General features: G+C 39.9%; 1 protein-coding gene across 5 annotated transcripts in view; it reads right to left on the bottom strand.

Moving 5' to 3' along the window:
• The window catches only part of RBBP8 (RB binding protein 8, endonuclease), a 78,033-nt gene that overhangs the window by 6,110 nt on the left and 51,026 nt on the right, over window positions 1-20,897 (bottom strand). For 4 of the 5 annotated variants that reach the window (XM_050939208.1, XM_050939207.1, XM_050939209.1 and 1 more), the window contains 8 exons: window positions 15,291-15,418; window positions 13,246-14,140; window positions 13,020-13,146; window positions 11,854-11,945; window positions 10,779-10,890; window positions 9,793-9,957; window positions 7,642-7,711; window positions 4,833-4,929 (listed from right to left, as the gene is read on the bottom strand). In XM_050939208.1, coding sequence (XP_050795165.1) covers window positions 4,833-4,929; window positions 7,642-7,711; window positions 9,793-9,957; window positions 10,779-10,890; window positions 11,854-11,945; window positions 13,020-13,146; window positions 13,246-14,140; window positions 15,291-15,418 — 1,686 coding nt within the window. Of the gene's footprint in view, window positions 1-4,832; window positions 4,930-7,641; window positions 7,712-8,931; window positions 9,020-9,792; window positions 9,958-10,778; window positions 10,891-11,853; window positions 11,946-13,019; window positions 13,147-13,245; window positions 14,141-15,290; window positions 15,419-20,897 lie in introns of those variants that run through there. The other variant, XM_050939210.1, reaches the window with a different exon arrangement.

The following is a 20,897-nucleotide window of genomic DNA, read 5'->3' as shown; positions in this document are numbered from 1 at the left end:
GCTGCAGGGAGAGAGGCATAGCAGTTAGTTCTATGCCAGCTGGAAACTCCCCACTCACAGGGAGAATCCCATGCAGGAGACTTATGGTGACTCTCTATATTCCGTTTGTGCTACCTGAACAACTCAAAAGAATTAGATCAGGGTGAAAATCTGCCCTACATACACTGAACCAAATTCTGCCTTCATTACAACTAGCGCAATGTCACTGACTTCAGAAAGAACACAATATATTCCAGTACACCGTGAGTAATACAATCGTTAAAAATAACTTTTTTAAGAGTCTGGTTTACATGGTTCGGTCATTTATTAGAGTGGCTATAATGTGCATCATGAAAGGGAATAATTTTCATCCTTCTTCTAGCATTATAGACCATGCTTCTTGCCAAAAGCTCCTGTTAATGCCAGTCTGCAATTTAGACATTATGAAGTACTGCAGTATTTATGCATCCAGCACTGTCTTTCCAAAGCTTGAATATATGATTTAATTCAATTAGCAATCCAACAGTCTTGTGCTATCCAAACTTTTATAGTTGGAGCTCATCAAAAGAGTAAGTAATCTTGCCAAAATACTACAATGGTATGACCAAAAAGAGAAAATCAAGTTAAAATCTTAGTCCAGCCAGGCAGAAAGTAATCTGAAGTAAGAGACAGGAAAGAAATGGAATGCTCATCCAGTACAGGATTGCTTTTATTAACGGGATGCCCCAAAGTTTTGTTTTGTTTCCCATCTCCATCTAGTGCTAGTAAGATGCCACACAAGGCCTGCCTACTGGGAATGCTAAAGAACACTTGCAAACTAATTCTCTCAATAGTTGTTGGAGAAACATAAAACAGTCAAAACCCAAAAAAGAAAGGGTGTCAGTAGTGGTGATGGTGTGGACAGCAAAACAACCAGAGCACTGAGAGAGGGGTATTAATGAGAGACGACATACAGTAAGATGAAGAGATGATTGATTGTACTGTTTCTGTAGTATGGGGTAAGTGCAGGCCTGCCTAAGACTGAGGTACTTTAATATAAAGTATTATATAAGATATAAAAGGTTGAGTTGGTGTAATCCAGCATCAATCTGACAGCAGAACAAAATCTGTTCTAAATGTCATAGTAAGTACATATTCTCATCATCTGGTGGCATGCAGGGTCTCTGGGTCATCAAAGAAGCAAGAGGTCTTAAAGAGATTCAGTTCTTTAATAGGCTGTACCAAGACGGTCAGAGTTTCCCCTTTCTATCCTGCAAGACTCCTGGTTTGCAGGTTACACAGAAAAGCTAGATCCGCAGCCATGATTAATTTAAAATTATTTTTTGCTTTGAACAGAGGTTTTGGTAGAAAGTCTGCCAAGAGAGAAATCCTAAGCACTTAAACATCAGGAATCTACCTGTGTTTTAATCGCTTTACTGATGCAAAAATGTTTGCCTCTCTCTTTTACATCCAGCCAAGATGTCTTATAGGTGCTATAAAACTGGTTTTGTTAACTTGTATGAAATTAGACATTGCTCACGTCCATCTGGAGAACTTCGAAACTACAGTACTATGCTTAGAAAGCTAGATTAAAATTTCTTCCCCACCACACAAATCCACAAAAGAAGTTTAGCAGTATGTGTTTGAGATTATAGATAGACTGATGAAAGCAGAACAGCAAACAGGTAATGGCTATTTGTACAGTCAGCTTTCGGTGGCCAATGTTAGAAAAGTATCAGAATAACTTTTTTTTTTTTAAGCAGCCAACTAAATTAACAAGAGATATCGTACGTCTGTTCAAAAAGAAAATCCACATCAGCCAATCAGATTAATGATAGCTAAATATTCCTTAAGGATAATTAGAAATAGGTCTAAATCCTAAACTGCCCTAAAACAGTTTATTAGGAATTTTGAAACAGTATATTAAAAACCTCATATTTTTCTCTATCAGGCTTGCTGTAAGCAAATTTTAGGCCTAAACTTGTAAATTGTCTGAACCGCTGAGGAACGGAGTGAACTGGGATTAAAACAATTTAAAAGCTACAGTACTATTTTCTGTGGAAATTAAAAAACAAATCAACAGTAACAAACTGAATTGTCATTGTTTTGAAAGAACCAGATAGTAAGGCTTTTAAATTTTAGCTCCATTAGAACACTGGGGACAGGGGTGAATATTTGCCGAACAGCAGAAGAAAACATTGACAGAAGCTTCTAAAGTGGCAGTGTAGCTAAAGGATAGGAAAAAAAAAGTATAAACAAGCAGCCAGTGTCCTATTAAAGATGCCATTTCAAACCAAAAATATGTATTTTCATTAAAAATTGGGTATACAGTCATCATGACTGAGAATGCAGTATCATCAGGGAAAAATATAATAGGGAGTTACCACTAACTTGCAAAAATTCTGTTTGGGAGCAGTCCTGTTGGAGTAGCTCTTATAGATATCTACATACTGAGTAAAAATGAGAATCAAAATCTGATGTTAACATATATTGTAGTGTTAGGTGCCAGAACCGGATATGGAAGTGGCTTCTTATCTAATGAGGACTATGTTTTCAATATTGATTCTCTTTTGGAATTGTGAATGGTCCAAGTATGCAGACCTATGCAGACAATTAACCAAGTGGCAGCTTCAGTTAAGAATTTTTTCAAATCCAGTCATTTTAGTGCAGTGTTATTGCCAAGTATCACGTACAATCTTGGATGGTTTACGCTAAAAATAAATAAATAAATCTTTCCTCAAAAAAAAAAAAAAAAAAATTAGAATAAAAGCAGAATTCGAATGCTTGTACATTACGAAATAAAGTCTACAAATGTTTCCACGATGTTACTTGCCAAAATATAATGAGAACTGGGTTCGTTGAGAGGAAAAGTCCTGTAGCATGCAGAGACAGGAAATTAAAATTGTTAATGCATGGCTCTTGGCACAAGAAACAGAATAGAGCTGCTTTTTTTTAATGCTCTGTTTTCATTCAAACTCTCTAGATTTCACATATTTTGGAACGGAGAATTTACTTTTACAGTCAGCTGAAAATAAAACAATTTCTATTAAAAATGCATTTTAGTGAAGGTTTTATCAAAGGGATTTTTCATGAACTTGTTTTGTTCAAGAACATGCTAATAAGCCGCATTAGTCAGCTGGAGAAATTTAGCTATCAGTAGGATAGAACGGATGTTAAGAAAAATATTGGTTCTAAATAAGAGTGGAAATTAAGCAATAAAACTCAACAGGAACTCTTATTAGCTCATTAATCCACACCTCAGACATGTTGTGAAGTATGAAATTGTAGCTCAATATCTCCAGCAGATTGTGCTTCATTTGGTCATTAATATACTTTTCAATCTATTATACACATAAAATAAGAGTAACACATCTATAATGTGCCTGAAAGCATTTCAGTTACTTGAAAGGGAGAAAAAGAAATGTAAAAATGTCTTTACAACTTTTTTCTCTACCATTTACATCAGTGGTCTGAAAACTTTTCCAGTGCTTCCCCCTCCCCCTTATCATTAACGGAATCTGTCCACGCCCCTCCCCCCCTTCCATTACTGCACAGCCAAGGCTTCCTCAGCAGCGGAGCTTGGGCTGAAGACAGGGTGGGGGTGGAACTGGGGATAGGGAAAGAGCTGGGGCTAGAGGCAGAGAGGGAATGAGGGCAGAGCTGGGATGGGGGGAGATCAAGGTGCAGAGTGGGACTGGAGGCAGAGCAAAACTGGAGGCTGAACAGGGTTGGGGGCAGAGTGGGGCTGGAAGTGTGGTGTTCCTCCTTGCCTCCCTTGGGAGCTGGCCTGGGCCCTGCCACACGATCTCCTGAACATTCCTCTGTGCCATGGGGGGGGCATGCCCCACAGTTTGGGGACCATTGCCTTACATTCTACTTTACATTACATTTGTTGCTTAATCTAAAAAATTGGTGAGTTATACAACATAACATGTATAAGTTTTGGGGACTGCAGATATGTACCGAATATCACTAAGAGTCAGACTGCTGCTCTGACAGTCAGTGTGCAAAACTACTGTAACAGTCAGTACTGACAAATCATGTTTTTAAGAGGACGACAAGCAGTTGTGGTGGGCTAAATTTTCAATCTGGTTTATAAAGGTACCTGAAATTTTGACAGGCAAGTTTTGTACGCATTCGTACATATACACGCATGTGCAATTTTATTTGAATACTTGTTCCAGTATATACATACAGAAAGAAGAAAACAAAACTTGAATATACCATGAAGTGCAGCTTAACATTACAATTCTATCTTGGACCCAATTCTAGATATCTCAGCTTTAGCAGAAGTAGTGCTATCACTCTCTTGCTGAGATACTGGTGGATCAACCATTCAGTGGTTCTCAAACTTTTGTATTGGTGACCCCTTTCACACAGCAAGCCTCTGAGTGTGACCCCCCCATCCCTTAGAAATTAAAAACATATCTTTGATATTTAACATTATAATAAATGCTGGAAGTAGAGTGGAGTTTGGGGGTGGAGACTGACAGCTTGCAACCCTCTGAGGGGTCACAGCTCCCAGTTTGAGAATCCCTGGGGTAGTTGATTTATTTTTTGTTAATTGAGGCCTCACTGACATGAGGATTTGCAATGCCTGTTCCTTTTAGTAGATACAGGAAAGATAAGCAAGTAAATGCCAATGCTATCATTCCAAGATGTTGTTTTATCTAATTATTTTCCATTATTACAGTACCTAATTTTTATTATGGATCTCTACCGTGGCCAACAGCTTTAGTACAACTGACTTCTTTGCCACTTGATTTACCAGTACTCATGCTTCTATGTTTTTAATTTGAAAAGCATTTCAGGCCTCTAGTACCAAGCAAGTGAAAATAATGCAAGACTGACCAAAACTTAAGAGTTTTACTTACTATTTCACATTCCTTACAGGTATGGCCCAGCAATTTTCTTCTCTCTTCCCTCTTTCGAACAACGTCAATATGGGGAAAACCTATCCCAGCATTTTTTCTGGAAAGCAAAAGGAAAAGTTACTAGGGGCATGTCTACATTACTCCACAGTGCAGACTAGGGTTTGCTAATTGCAGAGTGCACCAAAATTCTGTGCTCTACCTGCCCCCATTCAACTCTTTCGAACAGGACTATGTTAATGCAAACCAAACACCTTTTACTTTACGTCAGCAGCATCCACATGGGGCAGTTAGAGTGCAACAGTCTGGTGCACTCTGTGATTCACCCATCATAGTCTGCACTGTCGTGCATTGCAGACATAGCCTAGGTTTTCATTTGATAATGTATTTCTTTGGGAAATTGAAGTGTTTATTAACCCAATGAAGCAGACAGCAGCAAGGAAATAATAGCATTTCACTGGGACAATTTAACAGATTATCTGAAAAAACCTCAGCTTCCTGACAATTGGCATATAAAAAGCTATCTTTCACATCAGAACATAAAGGAATAATCTGTAGTCAAAAGAAGCTGGAAAGTTGTCCTTACATGTATCTATGCTCCTCTGTGAAAGAGGAGCTGCTGACCATCTCATCTCTACTTAATCTTGAATTGTATTAATTTATCGCCTGCCCCACTTAAGGTTTTAGGTTTTTTTTAGTAAATGCTTCATGAGTGCCATGATGTTTCTACCTGTTTGCTCCAACTGCATGGGATTTTTCAGCTTTGCATTTTCTTTTTAGCAAGACACGATGTCAGTCTCTTTCCTTTGCAAAGTTAAAACAGGCTGGGTATAGAATAGTTGTGTGAGCCAGCCACTAAATCGAGTGCTTAATGGTATATTGAAATGAAGACTAAGAGGTTATGATGAAAACAGAAGACGAATGGCAAAAGCGCTAAGATATATAGTGGTCTGTTGAATGTTCCTTATTTAATGTCCACAGGAATTTCAAAAAGCTTGATACAAAAACAAAAAGATTGAGACAATGAAAAAACCCTGTTATAAGAAATCTGTATGTTCTTTGGCCTGGGAGAAGAATTTATAGATTCATAGACTCTAGGACTGGAAGGGACCTCGAGAGATCATCGAGTCCAGTCCCCTGCCCTCATGGCAGGACCAAATACTGTCTAGACCATTCCAGATAGACATTTATCTAACCTACTCTTAATTCCACAACCTCCCTAGGCAATTTATTCCAGTGTTTAACCATCCTGACAGTTACGAACTTTTTCCTAATGTCCAACCCTAAACCTCCCTTGCTGCAGTTTAAGCCCATTGCTTCTTGTTCTATCCTTAGAGGTTAAGGTGAACAAGTTTTCTTCCTCCTGATGACACCCTTTTAGATACCTGAAAACTGCTATCATGTCCCCTCTCAGTCTTCTCTTTTCCAAACTAAACAAACCCAATTCTTTCAGCCTTCCTTCGTAGGTCATGTTCTCAAGACCTTTAATCATTCTTGTTCTTCTTTGGACCCTCTCCAATTTCTCCACATCTTTCTTGAAATGCGGTGCCCAGAACTGGACACAATACTCCAGCTGAGGCCTAACCAGCGCAGAGTAGAACGGAAGAATGACTTCTCGTGTCTTGCTCACAACACACGTTAATGCATCCCAGAATCACGTTTGCTTTTTTTTGCAACAGCATCACACTGTTGACTCATATTTAGCTTGTGGTCCACTATAACCCCTAGATCCTTTTCTGCCGTACTCCTTCCTAGATAGTTTCTTCCCATTCTGTATGTGTGAAACTGATTGTTCCTTCCTATGTGGAGAACTTTGCATTTGTCTTTATTAAATTTCATCCGGTTTACCTCAGACCATTTCTCCAATTTGTCCAGGAATACGTTAGCTAGCGACTCCAGGAAGTAGAAATAGGAGCAGCCAAAGAAGGGACTTTTTTCAGGTTTGGACATTCCACTCAAAACTGTAGGAAGTTCTCTGACTTGCTCTTAGGGTGACCAGAGAGCAAGCGTGAAAAATTGGGATAGGGTGAGGGGTAATAGGAGCCTATACAAGAAAAAGACCCCAAAATTGGGACTGTCCCTATAAAATTGGGACATCTGGTCACCATACTTTCTCTTCCTTGGGCAAATAGCCTGTTTATGCCAACCCTACCTGCCCTCCAGTCTCTTCACCACAGCTTCACTCCATACCTGCCCCTCCTTCCCTTCTTCTCACCTGCCCTGTCCCCCCTTGCGCTCCTTCCCTTTTCTTTCCATTTAGCGGATCCGTTCCTAAGTACCACTCCCTGCCCCACCAGTCATGGAACATACCTAATGTTTGCTACTATCACATTGTTTATTCTCCTTGTACGTTATATCTCTTCTCCCACCCTGTATCTGTCTTGTCCATTTAGATTATGAACATTGTGGGGCAGGAACCATCTACTACTCTATATATACTATTCTAATGGGGCCCCGTTCTTAGCTGGACCTTAGGCACTACCATAATAAGCACGATAATACATAACTTGAGCTACTATGTGTTTTGGAAAAACATCACAGATTACAGAAGCATGCTTTTAGTAAAAGAGTAACATTTCCTTCTCTTTATTAAAAAGTGACAAGCATTCCTCTCTTCTAACATTCTGTAGTTTCTCTTTCCGATTCATCTTCCTTTTTTGTAATAATAACCAGAATTCATATAGAGATTTTCCAGTTTTACACCTTCTGCGTCTTTGTATGGAATGATTTTGCAGTTTTATTTTATGAAAGGATAAGGTCTCTTCAGAGGGGAAACCCCAATCCTCTTACATTAATAAAAATGTTGCATTACCTTTCATCACTTTTAAAATATGGCTCCACAAAAGCTTTCTGCTTGGTTTTATCTTGTTTATTCTCATGCTCTGTAAATAAATAAAAACATGCCATAAGTCTGTTAATGAACTTGCCTAGGCAGAATGACCATAAAATGATTGAGCGAGATATACTGCATAAATTGCAACAGTGTTAATTTTAAAAATTTAGCACAAAATTATTTTAGTTAACCATTATCTACCTGAACAAAACCATATGCAGATTTCTTAATTTTAATATTTCACAATTATCTAATTGTCTTCTAATGTGCTGAATGACAATGACAATGTCCTCTAATGTGCTGAATGAGATCAAGCTTCATGAAATACACAATCAGCTTTGAGGCAACAGATACAGTGCAGTAAGGGAAGCATGAAATGGGGTGAGCAAGAGAATTGAAATGGTGTGTGAGTGAAAAGTAAAGAGATAATAGTGGGAGATGTAAAGTGGAATGAGGAAGAGAAGGGAAAGGAGATCACAAAGAAGAGAGAGGTTGCTAGGATGCAAAATATTCAAATAGTCTTAGAAAGAGCTCCTTGAAAAAAGAATTACCTCTCCTCTCATTAAATTGAGTTAGTAACTGCAACCAAATCAACCCACTAACACCAAGAATCGGGGATTCCTAGAACAGACATCCTACTGTATAGCCCCATATGTTAACTTCTGTGATACTTCCCTGCTTCTGTATGAATGCTAAATAAGTCACTTAATGCAGCAGCTTTTAAATGGCTCTCTATTCTCTTAAAATTCTGGAATCTTGAATGAATTTCTTTGAGTTCTGATAAACAGAATAATCACTTATTTGGCATATTTCTGATTCTAGTGGGATTGTGTCCCAATTAAGAAGATTCTCCTTTAGTTTGACCAATCTAATTACAGTAACTCCTCACTTAAAGTCATCTTGGTTAATGTTGGTTTGTTCTTACATTGCTGATCAATTAGAGAACATGCTCATTTAAAGGTGCGCAATGCTCCCTTATTATGTTGTTTGGCATCCGCCTTGCTTTGTTCACTGCTTGCAGAAAGAGCAGACTGTTGGAGCTAGCTGGTGGGGGCTTGGAACTAGGGTGGACTGGCAGCCCCCCCTATCAGCTCCCTGCTCCCAAAAGTTCCCTGTGCGGCAGCCACCCAGCAGGCTATCAATTGCCTGACAGTTCAGCTGTCCCTCCCCGCACTGCTGTGTGCTGCTCCTGCTCTCTGCCTTGGAGATCCTCCTGGGAGCAGGGGGAAGAGGGGTGCTAATGTCAGGGTGTTTCTCCCCCTCTCTTACTCTATTTCCATAGAGCGGGGGGGAGGGCACGACAGGGCTCAGGACAGAGGAAGCTTGCTGGCAGCGGCAGCTGTCTCAACTTGCTGATCTACTTAAAAAGACAATGTACTTAGAGTGGGCTTAGCCTACTTAAAGGGGCAATGCACGTCTCTCTCTGCCATGCTGTGTCCCCTCCCTCCATTTGTGCTGCCTTGTAGAGTGTGAGGCTACAGTAACAACAATGTGTTAACCCTTGAGGGCTCAGCTAAGTGCATCATTTAGCAATAAGGCATCCCCTGGGAAATATCCCAGCCTATTCCACCCTCTGACTTCCCCACCTCAACCATGCTTCACAATCATCATTGCTGTGTACAGTATTAAATTAGGACATATATACACACACACACACAAAAGTCTTAAACAATAATACTGTACACACACGCACGCACAGTATATCAGCGGTTCTCAAACTTTTTTTTACTGGTGACCCCTTTCACATAGTAAGCCTCTGAGTCTGATCCCCTCTTATAAATTAAAAATATGTTTTTATATATTTAACACCATTATAAATGCTGGATGCAGAGCGGGGTTTGGGGTAGAGGCCGACAGCTCACAACCCCCCCACCACGTAATAGTCTTGTGATCCCCTGAAGGGTCCCAACCCCCAGTTTGAGAACCCCTGACATATATAGTCTTTTGTCTAGCAAAATTTTTTTCCCTGGAATCTGGCCTCCACTATTTAAACAAATTCTTATGGGGAAACTGGATTTGCTTAACATCGTTTCGCTTAAAGTAGCATTTTTCAGGAACATAACTACAACATTAAGCGAGGAGTTACTGTATTAACACTATAATTAAAGGAAAAACAAGTGTACTACTTACTTGTTAGTTTGCTTGCTGATGACACTTCCTCATTTTCTTCCTCAAGAGGATTTTCTTTTTCATCACATGCGGAAGGACTATCATCTTCTAAACAAGATTTATATTCTTCATATGAGGTCCGATCAAACATTTCTGCTAAGCTGTCATTCATTTTTCTTTCTCCCTCTATAAAAAAGGTCAGAACAAACATCCAAATCAGTCTTTCAACAAAACATGTTTTTGGAGGAACGTTAGTCAAAAGAACAGAGTTATACTGTACTTCCAGCTCTGCACTGACTCACTACAACAGTTTGGTCAACTCACTTAATTTCTGTGTGCCTGTTCTTCACCTTTTAAATATGGATTATGCTTTCCTACCTCAGAAAGATTTCTTGACTGATATAAGTGCAGATATGCAAAGTGATTTCACAATAATAAATCCTCAACCTTAGCACTGCATGAATAGAGGTATTTTGTTGATAACTACTATTGTGGAGTTATCCAAACACAAATATCTGCATTCTTTACTGGTGAATGATAATCCACCTCCATCCGACTTAGGTATTTTAAATACAGTCAAATTGATTTATATATGACATGAAATAAAATAAATATCTACACACACACAATAACTGTATATATTTAGTATATTAAAATGAGATCTTTCTACAGATAAAGGAAGTTTGATAGGGTCAATAATGGGGTATTTTTTGTGTCATGACAGTACTTAAATATTTAACATGTTTATTTCAGGTTAGACAACAAGTACTATCTGAGGTATATTTAATTTGTTTATAGAGGTGTAGAAAGGAAGCACAATCTCAGCCACAAACTATGGACCCTAGCCAAGTCTTTGACCTCAATATAAAGTCTTCTATTGACTTCAACAGGAAATAGATTAAGCCATCACGATAAACCTATAGTCTTTACTGCAATGCTACAAAACAAACTATACTGTATCATCAGCCAATTTTCAATCTATTTATGAAGAGGAGAAAAATACATACTTGGACTGCTTTCTCCTTTCTGCTCTTGAGTTTTCATTTTTAATAGCATGCTTTCACTAACGTATGTATAGTCCATATCAGTCTCTCCTCCTACTCTTGACTGAGAGCCTTCCTGAATAAATGAAGTATAAAAATGGTAATCACACTTAAAAGTTACAACTAATTGACATATTTCAGTCTCATATCAGGTACCTGAAGTTCCTTTAAGATACAATTCAGACAAGTCTCCCAAAGAAATTTAACAAGTTCCCCACTAGCAGAGCGAAGAATCTATGGAAAAGTTTTTCACAGTGGTCTTCAGAGAGTAACATCTGCATGGCAGAGATACAGAAACTTGTTGTATAACCTGGCATTAGCAACTAGATTTGAAATAGGGGTAATCTGGCGAACATCACTAGTCACTGAGATCACATTCTACAGGTACCTTCTGTAAAGTTTTATGAAAGAAAAATTTATTTATGGATGTATAAAGCAATTCATCAAACTGTCAAATCTCATGGAAAAAATTCCTGCAATTACATGAAGAACCAATACATTAGCAAACAAATTAATCTTTTAAGACAAGCAAGAATGACAAAAACAATTACCATTCAGGAAAACACTCAACAAAGCCATGCTTCCTTACTGACTAAGTGTCAGTGATCCAAACAAAGTTAATAAAGCCAAGTCTTGTAAGTCTCCAATTATTTACAATAGCGTTCACAGTGAACACTTACAAAAGACAAGTTGTGTAATTAAGAACATTCATTAATTTTTTTACAAAACATTTTAGTAATGACTGTTCCCTTTTCCACAGCTACCGGGAAAGCAATCAGAAAATGTGGCACTATCTTTGTAATGGATAATGGAAAGCTTTGGGAGACAAGTTGAGGATCCGCTTTGCAAAGTTTTGTTCTAAAAATAAGTAAAATGTATTTGTAATGTTTAAGTCTACTCTGGCATTTTTCAATTTTTTCTAAACCATGTTTTAGATATGCAGCCTATTATCAAATTAGCCTAATTTACTCTTTTTTAAAAAGTTAAGTTTATTATTTATTTTATGGGATATGAGGGTGTGACTCAAATTTCTGCTTACCTTGGTGTCAATAACCGTAATATCCATTTTGTACTGGGAAAGGTCTGCTCCTGGATCTATACTCCACTGTATATTTTCTAAGGATGGTTTATCTTAGAGGTGGTGATACAGGAAGCAAGAGAGAAAAGATAAATCAGAATCAAACTACTGACATCTATTGCCAACCTTAGGTGTATTTCCTTTTTAGCTATTCATTCTTCCGTTAGGCTTGATTTTTCTCATAAAAAGGTTGAAATAGTGTAGAGTAAGCACACTAATTTGATATAATTTAGTTTGGATATAAAGAATTTTAAAATAATCCTTTAGATTCTTCTGTACATTCACCGTATACACTGTTACTGTAATGATGCACTCTCTCTTTTGCATAGTACATATAAATATGGTGGTCAGATAATATTACAATAAAAAGTTTCAGGGGGTCTGTCAGCTCATCCTATCTATTCAATACTGATGATGACCATAAAAGTAAGGTACTACTCAACGAATAGCTACGTTGGTGGTCTGAGTTCTTTTATTCCAGAGTTGGCTCCACAAGAATGCTGCTAAGTGAAGAGTTATCGAGAGAGAGTGATTCAGACATTCCTATTAGAAAAGTGAAAATATATAGTATAATTCCTGTAAATAGGGGTATTTGGTAGCAATGCTCTCCATTACTAAAGAACAGGAATTTCTTAGAAAGGATAACATAAACGCAAACAAACATTCAGACAGACTTATAGCCAGCTATCAATTTTAAATGTCTGTCTATACACGAGAAAGTTGATGTACAATAAAACACCAAACTTATTTTGTTTCAACATCTTATTCATATATTGCAGCAAAGTGCTATATGCAGCTATAATATAAAGTAAGCTAGATAAAAAAAAAAAATCTTTCCTGCCCGTAACAATCTAAAGCCATGAACAAAGACTGTCTAGTGAACACAGAATGACGGGACACTATTGATAAAAGCTTCATGAAACAGGTATGTTTTTAAAAAGTGATTTGAGGCAAACAAGGATGGATATAATTAATGTAGAGGTATTTCTAGGAATAAGAGGTGGCATATCAAAGGGCATGAAGTTAGGTGCAGGATTAGAGGAAGAGAAGAACAATAAGAGCACAAGAACGAAAATGTGAACATTCCACTCCTTTAAACTACAGGCATGGGATGAAGAATAAGTTACCTTGTTCATTTTGCAGTGGTTTAGGTTTTGTTGCTCTACAAGGGTTTGGTTGAAGCACAGATGCCAGCTCACATTCTCCATGTCCTGTCCTGGTTTTCTTTCTAATTGGTTCGTGGCCACTGGCAACCTAATAACATACTACAATTTTAACGTTTCTCAGGTTTTAAACACAACATTTGGAAAGGAAAAACATAAAATACACATTTCCCTCAGAGAAGCAACATACCTTCATGTCATCAAAAAGTAGTTCTGTCTCTACTGTGTTTGGCAATGATGGGATTTTGAAAGCAGAGATTTCTTCTTTTATTTGCATCAAAGGTTTTTTATCTGGGCACGTTTTGCCACGTGACTGGAGAATCATCTCCTTTTCATAGGGATCTTCTTGTGACTCTTTTCCTGACAAATAGCTTACATTGTTGATATTTTGGATGGATGAAGAACCCTTTGGAACAGGCTTCACCAGCTGTGAAAAAATATCATGCAGCGTCACCTGTCTTAGTCTATTTTTACAGATCTCATCACTTCTTGAGCTTTTTTCTTGACAGCGAATAGCAGAAAAACGATCAGACAGGTCCAGAGGCCTATCAATTATATGATCTGCATTAAAAGGTTGAATGTCTGCTTGAAAAGGAAAAGAGTTTTCTTTGTTGAAAGATGTTTTTTCACAGCTAGTCACACGCTCATCTTCTGTTTTCTTTCTTTTAATAGATCTGTCTACTAAATGTTTGTGGGGTGCAAGGAGGAAGTCATTCTTGATCATCTCATCTTTACCTGAGCAAGTGTTGACCACACAAGTTATGGATTCATTTGCATCCCTTTTCACAACCATCTGCCTACTGGCTGAGGCCTGGCTGATAACAGAGTTCACTTCAGTCCCAAGGTTAAGTGGTGCAACAAAAGCAACATCTTCAGATTTTGATCTAACTTTATGAGATCTAGAATTAAAAGTACTGTTGAAGGAGTCTTTTTTGGCATTGGACTTCAATCCTGTTTCTAAAACAGAAGGGGAAAGACCTGAAGTCAGGCTGTTCTTCATGTTGTTAGATGCTCCAAAAACAGGAGAAGCTACCTGAGAATCCCAATCTACATCTGTTGGAGTGTTCTGAGATGGATCTGAAAGTCTGAACATATTGAGAGATGAAAGACATTCCTTGTGCCACTGGGAAAAATGATTTTTTTAAAATTCAGTCCCCTAAAATATGAGCATTATTCAGCAATTGTTAGGCAGCAACTGTATAAATTGAGGGGGGAATTATGTACATCTACCAGCATGTATTCTAGTAGCTGAACAGAAAATTAAAAAGTTGTAATGGCTTTAGTTTGTTAGTACAGTATTATCTACAATTTTAGTAGTTAGTACTAGTAAAGGGTTACCTCCCTGACAGCTGTAATACAACACTATTCCTGGCTGTATTTCTTATTGGATAAAAAGGAAAGATGAGACATGAACATTGTTTGTACGCATATGAAATCTGGTCAATGATCAGAGTTAAAACCAGAGGACCAAAACTAGGCAAAAACAGATCTGGTTTTCAATGTGACCGAGTCCTCCCCTGGCTTCTCTCAAATCTGGAAGAGGAGTCAACCTGACATAGAAATCTCTCCACCCAACAGGCCATGGCTTTCATTCAATCTATTCAAAGGATGGAAGGTGGAGAAGGTCTGGGAGAGAGGCCTATCTAGGTACTTATATGAACCGTACTATTGTTGTAACTGACTGTTTCAACAGCATGAGACCTATAACCTCCTCAATAATGTTTGTGGGGCAGTCAATGGTTCCCTCTTGTGATCTTCAGGTGGCAGCCAGCTCACTTACCAAATGGCCACTCCTACCCATGCCATCTCAGAGAAGAAATTAAGGGGAATGGCCCACTTGCCTGTCTCTTTTCAGCAAGAATGAAATCCTGGTGCCACGCCTCTATCTCACCAGAGGCTGAAGGTGCCCCAGAACGCACCATGCAATAACAAAGGAAATCTCAGAAGTGGGGACTCATTGCACTGGGATACTTCCCCCTCAAACATTTGATGTCATCTTGGTAAGAAAGTAGTAAAAAATCAATGGTTTTGTAAATCTCTCCAAGTCATAAGGAATTTTGTTTGGTTTTTAGAACGCTGACCTGTTCGGGTCCACGAAGCCCACATAAAATGAAACTAGTGGGTTTTGCAGAGCCGTAACTTTAAAGACAGACACCATATTCTATCAAAACTAAGATCTGATATAAGCCAGTTTACTCTATTCATTTTTATTTGCTATAAATTAAAATAACTCACCCCAAGTTGTCGTCATTTCTTGATGATTCATGAGCTAGCTGTTTTCTGGAATCTTCCTGCTGTGGGCTCTGAGGCACCTGGGTCATCGGAATGTTACTTCTAAGAGCATTCAGTACACTCTGGGACTCCTTGAATGCCATAAAAATAAAGTACATTTGTGTGAAAGAATAGAAAAGAATTAAAACTATAAATATTAGACTTGAAAAATAGAACACCAAAAATCCCAAACTAAATAATTCAATTTTGAAAGTCTTGGGGTGAATAAGTAGGTGAAGTTTACCAGCCAGCTATTATACTACTACTTTAACAATCTGCTTTTAAATGAGCCCTAAAAAAGTGCTTTAAAACATTTTTCAAGACAGTGAGCTACCACGTTTCATGCATGCAAATCAGTAAAGAACTTGTTTCATTTTGTACTAATAAGAAAAACACTATTTTATACAGATTCTTTTACTACCCTCTCCATTGTGGAATCCGAGGGTATGTCTACACTTCAATGTAAGTCTAGGGTCAGTGGGACTTGAGTCGTGGACCCAGGACTTGAGCATCTACACTGGTTGTCAACCTTAGGCCCAAAACCAGGGCTCTAGCATCCACACTGCAGTATGCAAATCCAAGTCTAACCAGCCATATCCCAGACTTCTTAGCACTCTCCTGAAATGTGATTGCTCTAGCCTTTCTTTGTGGTACAGCATTGGAAAACTTGACTGTCCACCCTACACGTTACAGGAAGTTTGAACAGCCCACAAAACATTTATCTGTCAAGACCTCTCATTTTGGTCTGCATGCTCCCAGAAACCGAAGCCAGCAAAGCGTCATTTGAAGAATTTCTCTCACATGCACTTTTATTCCTGTTCCAGGAAACAGGCAGAGGTCCCATGAGATGCTGGTGCATTTCTGAGGCATTTTCTGACCCACTGAAGGCACCAGACAGAGCTAATGACGGAGCAGGAGAACACAGACATGGCAGACTTGAACTGGCTGATGTTGCTCATGACACTTGGTATAGCTGCTGATAACTCCAACATAGACTGACGCTTCTGGGAGCAGGACCACAAGCACAGACTGCTTGCATATCTAGGATGACCAGCAGCAGGTCCAGAATTTCTGCATGAAGAAAGCTCCATTTCTGGAGCTTTGTGAGCAACTTGCCCCAACTCTCCACCATGTAGATACATGCATGAGGGTGGCAAGGCTGGTCCAGAAATGAGTTGCTATAATCATCTGGAAGCTGGCTACCCCTGAAATACTATATGTCTGTTGCCAACAAGTTTGGTGTTGGAAAGTCAACTGCAGATAAAGTGGTGGCAGAGGTTTCTGAGGCAATCAGGTGTGTGATATACCCCACAGCGATGGGCTTAAAAGATGTTCTGGAAGTAACTGCTGGCTTTGAGAGAACGGTGTTTTCAAGCTGTGCTGGGGCCACTGAGGGCTGCATGTGCCCATACTTTGCCCCCCCGAAAGAGCATGAGTACATAAACTGCAAAGGGTACCTCTCCATTGTTATGCAAGTACTTGTGGACCACGGTGGCCAATTTATGAACCTCAACATGAGTTGCACTGGAAAAAATCATGATGCCAGGGTTTTCTGCTGATTGGGAGTCTACATTCATGGACAGACTATGACACTATTCCCACCAAATGACATGGTCATAAATGGAGTTAGTGTCATTCTTGGGGACCCCACATGCCCCTGTTCGCCTTGTCTTAACTGTATGCTGATATCAGAGGCCCTGGCAAAAGGTTTAATTACACTCTTAGCAGGTGTAGAATGATTGTTGAATGTGCACTTGGCAGATAGAAATCTCCTTGCAGGTGTCTACAGACCTGTTGTCATCAATGCTGTGCTCATGCTGTGGCTTGCTGAGCTCTTCATAATTTTTGTGACGCCAAAGGTGAGCCATTTCCCCTTGAATGGACTGCTGAACTGGTATACTCAGCCAGAAAAGTGCACCTACCACAGATGGAGCTGGATGCACATGGGCAACAGAAGTTAGGGATGCTGTGTGCTCCCACATTACAGACTTGCATGGGCCAATGAAGAGGGAGAATAGTCCCTTTATGAATATGCTTGTAGAGGGCAGTAAGGGGGAGGCGTTGATTGCCATGAAATGTATTTATGAATGACCTGACAGCTTATCAAATGGAGGATGAGAGAAAGTTAATTCACAGTATGAACTGATGTAAGGAAGTGACTGATGTATGTATTGATGTAACTAACTATTGCAAAATAGCACTTATATACCAATTCGCAATTATCTCTGATCATGTATTTATTTACCTTTATTATTGAAACACACATTATATGATGTGATGCAGTGATAGCAATGACATTTCTTACTAAAATAAAAAGCTTTATTTAGAAACATTTATTAAAAAATACAACATTAACACATTGCCAGGCAGGCCAGCTGCCATCACCACAGCAAAACACCAGTAACAGAACCTTACAAACAAACAATGAAACCATCTACAAGACAGAAACCCCTTACTGTTGCATGTCCCCTGGCTCCCCAATCTCCTTTCCCTTCCTCCCACGTTTCCCAAGTGCTAGGCTGGGAGGGCAGTAAAGGCATCCATGGGGGAGGATGAATGGGGCACTGCTGCCCTGCCCAGCCACTGATGGGGCTCTATTGCATGGGCCACTCAGTCATGGAGTTGTCCAAGCTGCTCCTGGACTGCAGCACAGGGCACTGCAAAGGGGACTCAAGCCATGATGCGGGTGCAGCAGGAGCCAGTATTCATGCGGACATTAGTGATAGCAGCCATTTAAATAGTTCTTTCTGCTGAGTTCTGTAATCCTCCCTTAGCCATGGTTCCTTTTCTAGAAGCTAGGAAGCAAATGTCAGCTCCCATGCTTCAACCCTGTCCTCAAGCTGTACAGCCAGCCTGAACCTTTCTGCTTGCCTCTCATCATGCCTTTCCTCTAGCCATAAGTCCCTCTATTTTAGGTAATAGACCTTCTTGTTGGCCTTGTCCAGAACTACAACTATAAGTTCATCACAGATATACTTCCTTTCTGAATGGTCCATGAAGGTACACTGACACAAGCTGCTTCTGTGCCGTAGAAGTACCAGCCTGTAGAAGTTGAGGGACCTGGAATAAGGCAAGACACAGAGGGTTATTGTCTCAAATAGCTCAGTGCAGGAGCACAGTAAAAATCCTTGTGGAATTTCAATGACAAACTGTTACTTTTAAAAACTGAATTTCAATATATTGTGAGGGGGATGTTTCAGCCCACAGAAGCTCCCTGGACATAGCCAGGTTGATCGCAATGAAATAAGTACAGAGACAAAGACAAGTTAAAAATCACAGCTGCTTTCTCCCCTCCCCCAAGAACTGCAGAACAACTTGGGCTGTGGGAGGACAACGGGGCTGTTAGTGGCTATTCTACAAAAGGTTGCTCTATCATTTCAGGTATTCCACATTTTGGAAGACATACCAGTTCTTGTGGTTCCCAACTGGCAAATAGAGGTGTTACTGCAAGCTGTGCATGGGAAACCAGGAATGTATGCCAATGAAATATGCAAAGTAGTGACTGAACAGCACCTCTATGAGTAGAGTGGGATGGTCAGCTACCAGGATGGCCCTGGAAAATATGCCCTTCCCCAAAACATGACTACCTATCTGGAGCTCCTGCTATGGGAAAAGTTTTCAGCTGGGATTGGGCCAGAATTCATGAGGGAAACAACAAGATGATGTGTGAGCATCCACATGACTGAGCCTGTTATGACTGCATGAAAATACCCAGAACTCCACAGCCACATCCCCGGCACATTTCTGGACCAAACTTAAAACCCCATTTGTATTTGGGACAAATGATTTCACCACCTATGGACTGCATGAACTACATTTAACTGAAATGGACCAGATCTGTAAATGGAACACATTTTCATAATCCCCCCAGTTCACTGTTTCCAAGTGCCTCATTACACAGTTGAGTGGTTACAGAGCAGTGTACTTATGGAGATGGTAACGTAAAGTTGTTATTTTTAACAAGAGGAATGTGATCTCAAAAATGTGTGGCTTTCCAGTAACAACTCACTTTTAAATGTGTTTTTAACTGTTTGCATTTCCTGGTCTCTTGAATTCCGTTTAGTGGTAAACACTGTAAGAACATAAGAATGGCCAAACTGGGTCAGAGCAAAGATCCATCCAGCCCAGTATCCTGTCTATCAACAGCGACCAATGCCAGTGGTCCCAGGGTGAGTGAACTTAACAGGTAACGATCAAGTGATCTCTTTCCTGCCATCCATCTTCACCCTCTGACAAACAGAGGCTAGGGACACCATTCCTTACCCATCCTGGCTAACAGCCGTTAATGGACTTAACCTCCATGAATTTATCTAGTTCTCTGTTCTAGCCCTAGCCGAGGCGCTGACATACAATCTGCAGTTAGTGAATACACACTGCTACTCAGGGCTAGTACTAACTTTTACATTCATTCATAGAATAGACATTGCTCCTACTTCTATATTAACAAACATTAAAATGGAGCTGGAAACTTACCAGGCTCCGTGGCAGGCCGTTCCTCTATGGGGCACAAAAAAACTCTTCTGAGTACAGCCCCGAGATGAGCTGCAGCTGCTCTTGTGGCAAAGCTTCCCCTGGGACTGTCAGCAGCAGTCACTTTACTGACTTCATTTGGTGCCAACTGCTGGTGCCAACTGCTGGACTCTGGGGGATGCAGGTTGCTTTCTTGGCTGACCAAGTCATCATGCACCACCATTGGCTCCATGCTCAATGCAGCACATAGCATCTGATCAAACTCATCATAAAACAGGCATGACTGTTGGCAGGTTGCCTGACATGCAGCTCTTGTTGCTATTTTTTCTGGTACTCAGTCTTGAGTCACTTAATTCACTCTCTGCACTGGTCACTGGTGTGATAAGTTTCCAACGCTGCCAGCTTCTTTGCTATTTGGTGTTATACGTAGTCATTCCTTGTACTCTTACTAAAATCCACTGTTTAGCTGGACTCACTGGAGAGATTAACCAAAATCTGCCTGTGCTCCCACAACCATGAAGCAACGCATTTTGCAAAGGACTCCTTCTGGTCAGCATCCACTGCAAATGCAGAAGGCTCTCCAAAGTTGTGTTTGCAGCTCAGTGGTCAGAATAAAATGAAAGGGCTAAATGCCAACTTTCTGAGCTGCTGTGGGTTGCTTCCGTTTCCCTCAAGTTGATTGTCCTCTCTCTCAAAGAATGTCAGCTCAAGGGATTGTGGGATACTTTTGGCAGACTCTTAGGACCCGAGTCCAGGGGAGACTATGTTTACCCAGGTTTGAACCCTGGGTCTTGGTTTGACCCTTCCAAACTTGTGGGGTCCTAGAACCCTGGGTGCAAGCCCAAGTCCAAGAGATCTGTGTGCAGACAGAAGGGAGCTTTAGATACAAACTCGAGTATGGGCTTACACTACAGTGTAGACATGCCTTCCAATAGTTCTTTATGTGAACGTGACTAATGTCTTACAAAAACTATGCAACATTTGCTCATTCTCCCTTCTCCCCTCCACTTCCCTGAAAAAAGAATTGCATGTGCAGTGAACTGTTTTGGTAGAATTTGGCTTTTTTGTTTTGAAATGTGTATATTGCTACGTGTCTGTCAG

Source organism: Gopherus flavomarginatus, chromosome 2, assembly GCF_025201925.1.
Source record: "Gopherus flavomarginatus isolate rGopFla2 chromosome 2, rGopFla2.mat.asm, whole genome shotgun sequence".
Classification (NCBI taxonomy): domain Eukaryota; kingdom Metazoa; phylum Chordata; order Testudines; family Testudinidae; genus Gopherus; species Gopherus flavomarginatus.
The sequence above is the reverse complement of the archived record's forward strand: the minus strand, read 5'-3'. Positions and strand labels throughout refer to the sequence as shown.